Raw genomic sequence first — 12,213 nt, forward strand, 5'->3', positions numbered from 1 at the left:
AGATTGGACATCAGATCATCGGACACAGACTGGACCTCAGGACATCGGACTCAGATTGGACATCAGGTCATTGGACACAGACTGGACATCTGGACACAGGCTGAACCTCGAGACATCGGACTCAGATTGGACATCAGATTATCGGACACAGACTAGACATCTGGACACAGGCTGGACATCAGACTCAGATTGGACGTCAGGTCATCGGACACAGGCTGGACATCAGGACACAGGCTGGACATCAGGACACAGGCAAGACATCTGGGACACAGGCAAGACATCTGGGACACAGGCGTGGCAGCCTGTTGTGAATTCCATTCTCGAACTCCCTCCTGTGGTCATGAATGGTACTTCGGCGAGTTCTGTCCGTGGACTCCCTCTGGTGGCTGTGAGTGGAACTGCTGGTTCTGAGGTTGCTTCCTCAGCTGCCCTCGTTTGCGGCTAGGCTGGCTTCTCTATTTAACTCCACTCAGATCGTTACTCCATGCCAGCTGTCAATGTATCAGTACTGGTTCAGATCTCTCTCGGATCTTTCTGATGACCTGTCTACTCCAGCAGAAGCTAAGTCCCTGTGAGTTCATTTGTTGTTCATTGTGTGCTGAATATGTTTCTTAGTGCTTGCTAAGTTCTAGTCCAGCTTGCTAACATGATATTGCCTTGCTAGCTGGAAGCTCTGGGTTGCAGAGTGGCACCTCCGCAACGTGAGTCGGTGCGGGGGTCTTTTTGCACACTCTGCATGGCTTTTTGTAGTTTTTTGTGCTGACCGCATAGATCCCTTTCCTATCCTCAGTCTATTTAGTAAGTCTGGCCTCCTTTGCTGAAACCTGTTTCATCCCTGTGTTTGTGACTTTCCTCTTAACTCACAGTTAATATATGTGGGGGGCTGCCTTTACCTTTGGGGAATTTCTCTGAGGCAAGGTAAGGCTTATTTTCCTATCTTTAGGGGTAGTTAGCTCTTAGGCTGTGAAGAGGCGTCTAGGGAGAGTTAGGTACGCTCCACAGCTATTTCTAGTGTGTGTGTTAGGATTAGGATTTGCGGTCAGCAGAGTTCCCACTTTCCAGAGCTTGTCCTGTCTTCTAGTTTAACCATCAGGTCATTCCAGGTGCACCTAACCACCAGGTCCATAACAGCAGCCCAGGGCATCGGAGAGACATCTGGGACACAGGCGTAGCAGCCCAGTGCATCGGTTACATCAGGACATCAGACACAGGCTGGACATCTGGGACACAAGTGTGGCACAGGACCAGGCAGCAATCATCAGGTCCCTAGCTATGGCCTTCAGGCTCCGGGCATCGGACCTAGGAAGGAACTCAAGCGGGATGGTGCTAGCACCGCCGGATTGGTCCTGGGCAGTAGAGAGGTAGCACCGCATGGCAGGCTGAGCACAGCATAGTAAACGCTCAGCAAAATCACCGGACTCAATCTTTAAAAGATGAACCCAGGAAGTTCACAGTCACTGGGTATGGGATTCCAGACACAAAATGACTTCAGGAACATAACACAGAGGACACAGTTCAGACAGGATAAGGTACTGGATATGCAGCCTCCAGGAAAGGCAGATCTGGGTACTCTGTCCCCAGAGCAGGCGGAAAAACAAGACACAAACAAAAATGGATCTCGGTACTCTGCCCCCAGAGCAGGTGGAAAAACAAGTCTCAATACAAAAACGGTTCTGGGTACTCTGCCCCCAGAGCAGGTGGAAGAAAACAGGACACAAACATATCTGGGTACTCAGCCTCCAGAGCAGGTGGAAGAGAAGCATTAGCTTTCCTAGAACTGGACGTAGGCAGAACAGGAGCTGAACACCTCACACACAAGGCAAGACTCAGAAACACAATACAATGCTCTGGCAATGCCCAACAGGAAAGAGAGAGTTTATGTAGGAGCTGCCTCTCAGCAATAGGCTGAGGAACGCAACACAGGTACACATACTAACCCTAATAAAAGCAGGGAAGATGTGGACGCGTGCACCCTAAGCACAAACTACGCAGCGGGACAGGGAACTGTGCCGCATCCATACAGGTAACAGACAACAGTATCCCTGCATATTAGGGGGAGAGGAGTAAGGGTTAAAGCAGAGACATGCAGAGTGACGCCGAAGAAACAAGGTATAAACCCACCGGCGTTACACATAGCTACCCCTTTATATCCTAGACAACATTAACATATTCATAAGTTTATTATAGTAGCTCTTTATTTTTGGACCAGACATGCTAGTCTTTGCTCTGTATGTGCATAAATAACCCGTGTTTATACTCATATGGTGTATATTGAAGAAGTCATGGCTAGCTTCTAGTAACCATAAAAAATTATTTTGGGAGAAGGTTACATTTTTTTGACAAGTTTTTGTTCCTCGGAAGATTTGTGCAAAAGGACAGTATAGACCAGTGGTGGTGAACCTATGACACGTGTGCAATAGGGAGCATACCAAGCCCTCCTCGTGGACATGCGCACCATCTCATTAAAACTAGCAACATCACCACTTTCCTCAACCCGCTCACCATCTCCCTTATCACTTGTAGTGTCACGGCCACTCTCCTCTGCATGCTATCCTGTCAGGCTGCGATCGTGCTGAGGAGGGGGATGGGACATGGGCTAAGGAGAGTGACAGCACTATGGCTGAGGAAATGGCGTGTGTGCACAGAGCTAGGACTGTGAAACATGAAGAGACCAGATCAGTGTTGGAATGGGTAGAGGTGAGTATTTCTGCTAATGTGAGGCCATTATACAATATTGAGCACCATGTGGTGACATTATACAATATAGCACACCATTTGGGACCATTATACAGTACAGAGAATTATTTGGGGCCATTATACAGTATAGAGCATCATGTAGGGCCATTATACAGTATGGAGCATCATGTGGGGCCATTATACTGTATGGAGCACCATGTTGGGCCATTATACAATATGGAGAACTATGTGGGACCATTATAGAGTATGGAGCACTATGTGGGACCAGTATACAGTATGAAGCACTATGTGGGGCCATTGTAGATTATTGAGCACTATGTGGTTCCATTATACTGTGTTGAGCACTATGTGAGGCTTATTATACTGCATGGAGCACCAGCACTATATTAGGCTGATATAGAAGGGTTAATAGTTTGCCTTTAAGTGCCTTTTACCTTTAAGTGTTAGAATTACTAGAATCTGTTGACACAGTAGTCTGATGGTCTGCTCTTCAAGGAGACTATACTTCTTATCATGTATGCTTTCAATAGTCAGCCACAACATGTTCTGGGTTATGGTAAATAAAGTATGACCCTGGGTGATGGTGGGGGCTACATGAGATACATTGAAATGCATTTGTTGTAAATGGTATAAAACATTGCCTTGGTTTTAATATATCAGATAAAAGTGACTTGCTCACAGGATATGTGTGAGGTGTCTTTTTGTCTCCAAGCGCGCTTGTAAAATAATGGGCGTAACTACTTGATTTGGGTCTCACTGGTGATCTGTCAGCTGACATTGGGTCAGAACGAAAACAGCTACGACAAGGCCATTATACTGTATGAAAGGAAAAGCAGGGCCTCGTTATACCGTATGGAGCACTTTGTGGAGCCATTATATTGTATGAAAGGCAATGAAGGGCCTTGTTATACTGTATGGAGCACTATATTAGGCCATTATACAGTATAGAGCATCATGTGGGGCCATTATACAGTATGGAAAATCATATGGGGCCATTATACAGTATGGAGCACCGTGTGGGACTATTATACAGTATGGAGCACCATGTGAAGCAATTATACAGTATGGAGCACTATGTGGGCACATTATACAGTATGGAGCACTATGTTTGGCCTATCATACTGTATGGAACACTATGTGGGGCTGTGAGGGACAAAGGAGAATCCATTTTGGATTTTAAGTCCCTCTCCACTCCTGAAATGTGCCCTCACCCTTGGGATTCCCCCAGGCTCTTTGTTTTCTTTTAATTAAACAAGCTAGGACAAGCTCTTTTGAAGTTGTTAACACAAGGGTGAGAACTGTTGGGCAGCTGTGGAAACCTGAACCTCTTTGTCTGACCAAGCACATGGGAAAGAAAGGCTAGGAGGTATTGAATATGGGAAATGACTATAATAACATAATGCAATATGTCTAAAATGAACCAAGTACATATTCTGAATCAGCGTCCCTTTTCCCACGTGCACATATTAGTTAGCCACCTGTAGCACTCTGGATCAACGAGTTATAACGCATAGCTAGCAATAATTACATACGGTAGCAATATTTAATCTCTCTGCGCAGATAAATTCCAGCAGAATCCAGTGGCGGTACAACCACCCCATTCAGAGCTTCGGGCGCCAAGATATGGGCCAGACACCATTCTAGGCAGAAAATAATATTCTCAGACATGGGTGGAGAGAGACTGCACCACCCATGGGGTGGGAGCAGATGGGTGAGGTAGCAGCCTAGGAGATATAAGGCAGCCCCTCATTTTGGTCAGTGTCTTTCTGATGGCCGGAGGTTACATTTGCTGACGCAGCCCGGAAATCCTGTATGTAAGATTTGGACCTGTGATCCATCAGCGCCTCTCTGTGGTCACATGCTACATAACACGGTAATTGCAACCTATCTATACCCTCTCGTTGTACTACACTCCTGACTGTAAAAATTTGCTCTTCTATGTATAGCTGTACTTTAAACAGTGCACCTCTTTGGCGATTAAATCTAAAATTAATCTTGGGCTGCTCTTTATCTCGATCCACGAATCTCCACATCTGCACGCTCTGTTGGTTATATTATACGCTACCCCAGGGTTGGTTCCTGACCTAAGCCTGCTGTCGGACGGGGCGGGGCTTATTTTAAATGAGGAACTGATGGCAGAATACCGTATTGTTTTAGTGAGGAACTCTGGCAGTGACGGCCGGGAGGTTTAGATATATATCCCCAGCCTGAACTGGTGATATATATTCCCCCTCATTGGGAGAACCTCACTAACTTGTATCTATAAGGGAAGCCTTTCCAGTGACTATTTGCCCTCAGTGCAGTTCCCTGACTGACCTGAGGCAAGTGGTGGTGCCAGAGAGCTGACCCCTGCTGGGTCCTTCTCTCCCCACCCCTGAGATGAATGATGTCGATGCCCCTCATCCCCTGTGAGATCCCTGACAGATTGGTGGCAGCACGGTGGGATCAAGATAATAGTGTGCGTGGCATCCCTACTCCCAGACGCTAAGGACTAACAGCAGTAGCTTGTGCTGCTGGAGTCTTAAGATCAGCTCAGCACTGGACAGTCCGAGTGCAAAGTACAGTAGGTGTGTGGGTTCACGAGTTGCCGCTGTGTCCTTGACCGAGGGCTGAAAAGACTGGCTGCAAGCTGTCTAAGTCTACGTTCACATTTGCGGCGTGCGCCGCAGCGTCGTCGCCGCAACGCACAACGCAACAAAAACGGAATAGAAACGCATGGTTTTTCGACTCATGCGTTCAACGCATGCGTCGAAAAACGCTGCGTTTTTTGGAAACGCAGTTGCGTTTTGACCAAAAAATGCTGCGTTTTTCGACGCATGCGTTTTCCTACAGTGAGTCATTCTTCATCCCCCCCCCAAAAAAAAAGTGTCTACACACTAGATAAGGACCACCAATGGCTAGAAGAGGGTTGGTTTAATGTAATTGTGTATATATACCCTGGCAGAGATGAATTCCTCCCATTTTGCTGGTATTCATGATGGAGCGTCTCATGGACAGTATCTACATGGATATGGAGATGGAATTTGCCTTGGCTAATGCCTATGCTGTCGCCTGTTTTCATCAAAGGGAAAGGGAAAAACGGAGATGGAGTCGTCGCCGCTTTTGGATACACCCTATCGTGGAAGTCCGGGAGAGCCGTGGAGCCTACCATTGCTTGTTTGGCGAACTCAATGACAACCTGGAGAAATATTTCGAATATACCAGGATGTCTCAAGACAGCTTCCGCTATCTTCTGCGTCGGGTGGAAGGATCCATTAGCAGGCAGGACACGCAGCTTCGGAGAGCTATTTCCGCAGAGGAACGGCTGCTGGTGACTCTACGGTACGTAGCTGTTTGAATGACTGTGATATGTTCTTCCGTTTGTTTTTTTTTTTTGTTTTTTTTGGGGTTTGGTATGGTCAATGTACTTTTATAAATTGCAATGTACTTTAATGTAATTTCTTTATCTTCTTGGCAGTTTCCTGGCTACCGGAGAGACCTTGAGATCACTTCATTTTCAATTCAGGATTGGAGTCTCCACTCTTTCCGGAATTATTGCTGAGACATGCCGTGCTTTGTGGGATAATCTCCGGGAGGAATTTTTACCCGTCCCTACAAGTGAAATCTGGGAGGCCAACGCACAGAAATTTGAGCAAGTGTGTTCTTTTCCAAACTGTATTGGCGCAGTGGATGGAAAGCACATTCGGATTACCAAGCCTGCAAAAAGTGAATCCCTTTTCTACAATTATAAAAAATACTTTTCAACTGTGCTCATGGCAATTTCCAGTGCGGACTGCAGGTTTCTCGCAGTGGACATTGGTGCGTTTGGCCGTGCAAATGACTCACGCACATTTAAGGAGTCGGATATGGGCCAAAAATTATATGGAAACAATTTTCATTTCCCACAGCCACGACCTCTCCCCCACACCGAAGGCCCTGCGATGCCATTTGTTGTAGTTGGGGATGAGGCATTTCAAATGTCTGCCAACCTATTGAAACCCTACTCCAGTCGGGGCTTGGACCACACCAAAAGGATTTTCAATTACAGACTGTCCAGGGCCAGAAGGACTGTGGAGTGCGCCTTTGGCATCCTTGTTTCCAAATGGCGTATATTAGGATCCGCCATTAATCTTAAAATTGAAACAGTGGATGAGGTGGTGAAGGCTTGTGTGGTTCTCCACAATTACATTATGGCCAAAGAGAGACTGAACGTGGAACTCGATGAACCCATAGCCAACCCATTGCCCGATTACCATGATCATCCTCTGAGGACAAGTGTGGAAATTGCGCAGATGAGGGATCGTTTTGAGTCCTATTTTGTTTCAGATGTTGGCCGTGTGTCATGGCAAGATCAAATGGTGTAGTGTTAATGTTACTGTTGGACTGTATTCTGGTTTTAACTACACCAATAAATACCTCTACTGTGACTGTGCTAAAAATATAATATAATAATAAACTAATTCTCCAGTATTTTGTGCAATAAATGTCATCCATTTAGGTTGGTTTTGTTAGGTCAACTTTTACATCTACCTATACTTCACAAATGTAAAAAATCTAAAAAATTGGAACCCTTTTTTTTTTAAATGTTGTTGTTTAATAAAAAATTTTTCTAAGTTTTCTACCCTGCTTCAAAGAACATATTTATACCATACCATATCATATTTATTTGGTTGTCAGATCGCCGTGTATCGTTGTGTTTGACAGCAAAAGCAACGATACCAGCGATGTTTTACAATGGTAATCAGGGTAAATATCGGGTTACTGAGCGCAGGGCGGCGCTTAGTAACCTGATATTTACCCTGGTTACCAGTGTTAAATGTAAAAAAAACAACAGTACATATACTCACCTTCGTGTCCCCCGGTGTCCGCTTCCTGCACTGACTGAGCACCGGCCGTAAAGTGAATGCACAGCACAGCGGTGACGTGACCGCTCTGCTGTTAGGGCCGGCACTCAGTCAGTGCAGGGAAGCGGATGCCGGGGGACGCGATTGTGAGTATATGTACTGTTGTTTTTTTTTACGTTTAACACTGGTAACCAGGGTAAACATCGGAAGTGCGGCCCTGCGCTTATCAACCCGGTGTTTACCATGGTTACCCTGGGACCTCGGCATCGTTGGTCACTGGAGAGCTGTCACACAGACAGCTCTCCAGCGACCAAATAGCGACGCTGCAGTGATCTGCATCATTGTCTTTTTCGCTGCAGCGTTGCTTAAGTGTGAAGGTACCTTTAGGGTATGTGTCCACGTTCAGGATTGCATCAGGATTTGGTCAGGATTTTTCATCAGTATTTGTAAGCCAAAACCAGGAGTGGAACAATTAGTGGAAAAGTAGAATAGAAACATATGCTCCACTTCAGTATTTATCACCCACTCCTGGTTTTGGCTTACAAATACTGATGTAAAATCCTGACCAAATCCTGAACGTGGACACATACCCTTAGTGTTTGTAAACACCTCATACACTTTAGTGTTTGTAAACACCTCATACAGCAATGAGAGACACCCAAAAAAAGGCAAAATAAAAATTGTAAAAATACTGTCTGACATTGCATATATGAGGTGTTTGAAGCACAAAATATGTGTAGACGGCGCACGGCATGAATTGCCGAGAAGTATACTACAAAATAAGAACAAATATTGTTGTTTTAAAAAGAACAATTTTTATTGGGGGGAAACAGAAAAAAAAAGGGGAAATAAACTTAGGGGGTATCAACCTCAGCCACCATGGGGGAGTGGTAAGTCTCTGGTTGGGAATGGGGAGAGGAAGCGGAGGATGATGAGCCAGAGTCCAATAGGCTTGATGGTAGTTCCAATCCCTCCTCAGGGTACACTGGCGACGAAACCGCCACCTCTGTAGGGGAGGGAGGAGGCAAAACCAGTCTTGCCCTGGTTCTTGAATGGCCCTGGCTGCTCCTGCTGCGGCTCGACTCCTGCCGCGAAGTTGGTGTCTGGCTTGGAGCAGCCAGAGCCTCAGTGTGTGTCCTCTTTCTTTTTCGCTTTCTTTGCTCTCCCGCGGCAGCTCCCACAGCATGATGATGACTATGGGAGGATGAGGGCCTGGCAGGAGCAGGAGTCGGCGGCACAATATTATGGTGCCTGTGGTGGCGTCGCTCCGCACGTGGACCTCGGTGGGGTGGCTGGAGTGGCTCTGCAGCAGGAGTCGGAGTCATGCTAGCCAGCGACGGCACTATGGGCATTGTCGCTGACTGCATGACCCGAGCCTGCTGCAGAGCCCTCACGTAGGCAGTGTTGCAGGCCTGCATCACCGAAATCTGGAGTTCCGGCGTAAGGTGTTCCACCATGCCCTTAGCAATGGCACTAAAAAAATGTTTTGCCGTCCTCGAGAGCTCGGATTCCATATTTTCAAGGCGCCGGTCGATATTGGACAGAGCAGTGTCCATTCTATCGCCCAATGCCTTGAAACAGTTCTGGAAGACCGTGCTCAAATGCAAAAATTCGGGCATGGTTGGCCTGTCTGAGGCCCGCTGGCGCTGTCGGGAATTCCCGAACGAAGGAGTGCCAGAGGCCTCGGGCAGGGGAACACCTGATGGACCGGCTGCCGGTTCTCCAGATGGTGGTGCAAGCCTGCTGTCGCTGTGGGAGGGCTGTGACGGGTCAGATGGCGATTCATGAAGGTCCGCTCCTGAGGGGCGAGCTCGCTCGAGGGTGCTGCTGTGTGTTCTGTGAAAAGATAAGGGAAAAATTAGTCTTCAATTAATAACCTATCACATACGCCAACTCCTGTAATAAAATTAACATTACATGACACAACAATACATTACAATCCTCTGTTTCTCAGTCTGTGTGGCCTATAATAAATTGCTGATTGTTATCGCCAGCTGACCGTTATGGCTGACGATAACAATCATGGACATACCAACGGCAGAAAATGACTGCTCCTTCCCGCTGCCAAAGCCTTTTGACCGCATACCACTGTCATCGGTAAAAAACTTTTTTGTCCAAAAATCTTTATTGACGCTGCACATGCCGCAAAAAAGGATAAAATTTAAAGTCAAGATAAAACTTAAAAAAAAAAAATACACAGTGACTTTGCTGATCTGATCGCAGGAACGGCCATGACGTTAGGATCATGTGATCGAGACGTCATCATTATTCCTGCGATCAGAACTACCCTGACTCAGAACGTAACCTGTCATGGACTACAAGGACTCACGCTTAACCCAAAAAATTACTAATGGGCTATATACCATCCCACTAGGGAAAAAGTTACGTGGATGGCCAATATGCTACGCTGACTACATGGATGGCCAATACACTATGTGCCTGGGAAATATACTATGTGGATATGTGGCTAGAACGTGTACTATGTGGCTGCGATATAGTGGCCTGCCAATATACTATGTGGATGCACAATGTACGTGGCTGGGCAATGTACAATGTGGTTGTGCAATATGGTATGTGGACAAAATACTTACTGTCGGCGGCCAAGGATCGGTCTTAGGAACTGTAATGCCCTGTTGTACTTATAGGGCACAGACTTGGCCACAGCAGCACCACTCCGAGCTTGCTCCTCCTCATTACAGAGCCCCTTATTGAAACGGTCCTTCATGGATCGCCATCTGGTCCTCAACTTTTTAACTGTGAATGCAAAGAAAAAAAAGGTTACATATTTAGCATTTAAAAAGGATAAAACAACCGTGTGCGATGCAAAGTTGAAGGCGTTGATCGCATCACACACGGTTGTGTTTATCCTGGCATGATGGGTCATAGCAGCGTATCAGCACGGCGTATCAGCAATACTCACCAAAGTTGCTTTTGTCACTGCTTGAAGCGCTTTCAAAGCCATCCCACAGCGACTTTGCCACCTCAACCCACAAACGCCTCAACACCACCTGGTCCATGTGCCGGGGGTCACGGCTGTCCCACAACGGGCCACGCTCCTGTATGCAGGTGATAAGGAGGTCCACATCAATCCCACTATCTCTTTGGTCCCGTTGTGAAACCTAGAAAAATTAGAAAACATTAAGGTTACAAATATGCAAATATTAACAACCACCAGCACCTGTCATGATATGTACCTTTGCCCTGTCCTGTCTTTGCCATTTGATGTATGTATATTTCTGGTTTCTACACCTGTATTTAGGTATGTTTTTGTGCAGGGAGTTCAACTTTATGTTACCTTCCCCCAATACTTGCAGCCCTTAAAAGCTATCCCTAGTGAAAGCAGGATGCTCCTCAAATGTACTGTTCCTCACAGCAGGATGCTAGTCAAGAAAAAAAAAAAAAAAAATACTCACTCGCCATCTTGACGCCACACCTTGGCCCCGAGCTCTCTGCTCCCGCTGAGTGCCTTCCCCCTCACTTGAAGAAGCCTGTAAAAATTGTAGACAAAAATTATTGCCAATGCTACAAATGACAGCGAATAGTAAGCAACTGGACATAATTACTCACCGCACTCCCCTGCGCCGATTGGCTATGTTCTGAGTCACTCGCCATTCTTGCAAGTTTGTTCTGCAATGATAAAATGAGCAAAAAATCACATCCAAAGCTAACAATGCCACATACAATAAAATAGCCCCCCCAAAAAAATAACAACCACAATGGACTGTTGACTGATAGGACAATGCAAACTCAACAAGCGACACCACAACGCCATACATTGCAAGAGAATACAATAGAAGATACAACACAATGCAGACTATGAAAAAGTTTCATCCAGAATAGACCCAAACAAAATTAAGCAAAAATAGACACCTATGTCCAAATTTTAAAAAATAAAAAAAAATAAAAAAAACAAAACCTTTATTTATACAGGAAAAAAAAAGGCACAATGAAATAGCAAACTAATGAACGCCATACTTTACAATTACAACAAGACATGATCCAAAACAACACCATCTGGTGACATATAACCACAGAAATACATCAGAAAAAGGTGATAAATACCATTCTAGATAATAAGCAATAAACATTACCGGACAACCGCTGTTTTACAATATACAGCAACCCAAAAGATAAACCATAGTCAAATAGAAAAAAAAAACCATGAAACTAAAAAAAAAGTGCCACACCAAAAAAACAAAAAAACATGCATATTACACACTTGGCAATGCAAACAGTCAAGGAAGGAGATATATGCCATACGGAAAACGACGTAAAACCATCAGAGATTTAAAAAAAAAAAAAAAAAAATACAATTGAAAATAGAATGGCATATAGCCACACGGTACAATACAATACAAATGAAACATCATAAATGTTGCCCCCCCACCAGCAAGAAAAGACACTCAAGGAAAGAAAAAAAAAATGCCAACAGCATAATAAAACACAGCAAGACATGAGCCAAGAAAATGCCATACGGTTACCCCCAACAATAGAAACCAGAAAAAGACATGCACCAGAAATTTAACAATAAAAAATCAGCCAAAAAAAAAGACATTGATCAACCGCATGACACCAGAACAACCCAAAACCAATCCAAAACCAATCCAAAACCAATCCAAAATCAAGCAAGGCCGAAGACAAGAAACGCCATCATATAACGCTAGAAGTACATCAGAACCAGATTAAAAAACAC

General features: G+C 45.3%; 1 protein-coding gene across 1 annotated transcript; it reads right to left on the minus strand.

Moving 5' to 3' along the window:
* Nucleotides 1–1,656: 1,656 nt before the first annotated feature.
* On the minus strand, nucleotides 1,657–11,933 carry LOC143794312 (uncharacterized). Its single transcript, XM_077280954.1, has 4 exons — nucleotides 10,441–11,933; nucleotides 10,112–10,274; nucleotides 9,220–9,356; nucleotides 1,657–1,799 (listed from the first exon to the last, which is right to left on the minus strand). The coding sequence occupies exons 1-4, from the start codon at nucleotides 10,535–10,537 to the stop codon at nucleotides 1,657–1,659; spliced, it is 540 nt and encodes a 179-aa protein (XP_077137069.1). The 5' UTR covers nucleotides 10,538–11,933.
* Nucleotides 11,934–12,213: the final 280 nt, after the last annotated feature.

Source organism: Ranitomeya variabilis, chromosome 1, assembly GCF_051348905.1.
Source record: "Ranitomeya variabilis isolate aRanVar5 chromosome 1, aRanVar5.hap1, whole genome shotgun sequence".
Taxonomy (NCBI): Eukaryota; Metazoa; Chordata; class Amphibia; order Anura; family Dendrobatidae; genus Ranitomeya; species Ranitomeya variabilis.

Bases quoted from the DNA above. Each gene is read 5' to 3' on its own strand.
- LOC143794312 (XM_077280954.1), bottom strand. From the start codon at position 10,537: ATGGACCAGGTGGTGTTGAGGCGTTTGTGGGTTGAGGTGGCAAAGTCG. The intron at 10,275-10,440 runs GTGAGTATTGCT...TTGCATTCACAG, and splicing joins CAGTGACAAAAGCAACTTTG to TTAAAAAGTTGAGGACCAGA. The intron at 9,357-10,111 runs GTAAGTATTTTG...ATCTTTTCACAG, and splicing joins CCGATCCTTGGCCGCCGACA to AACACACAGCAGCACCCTCG.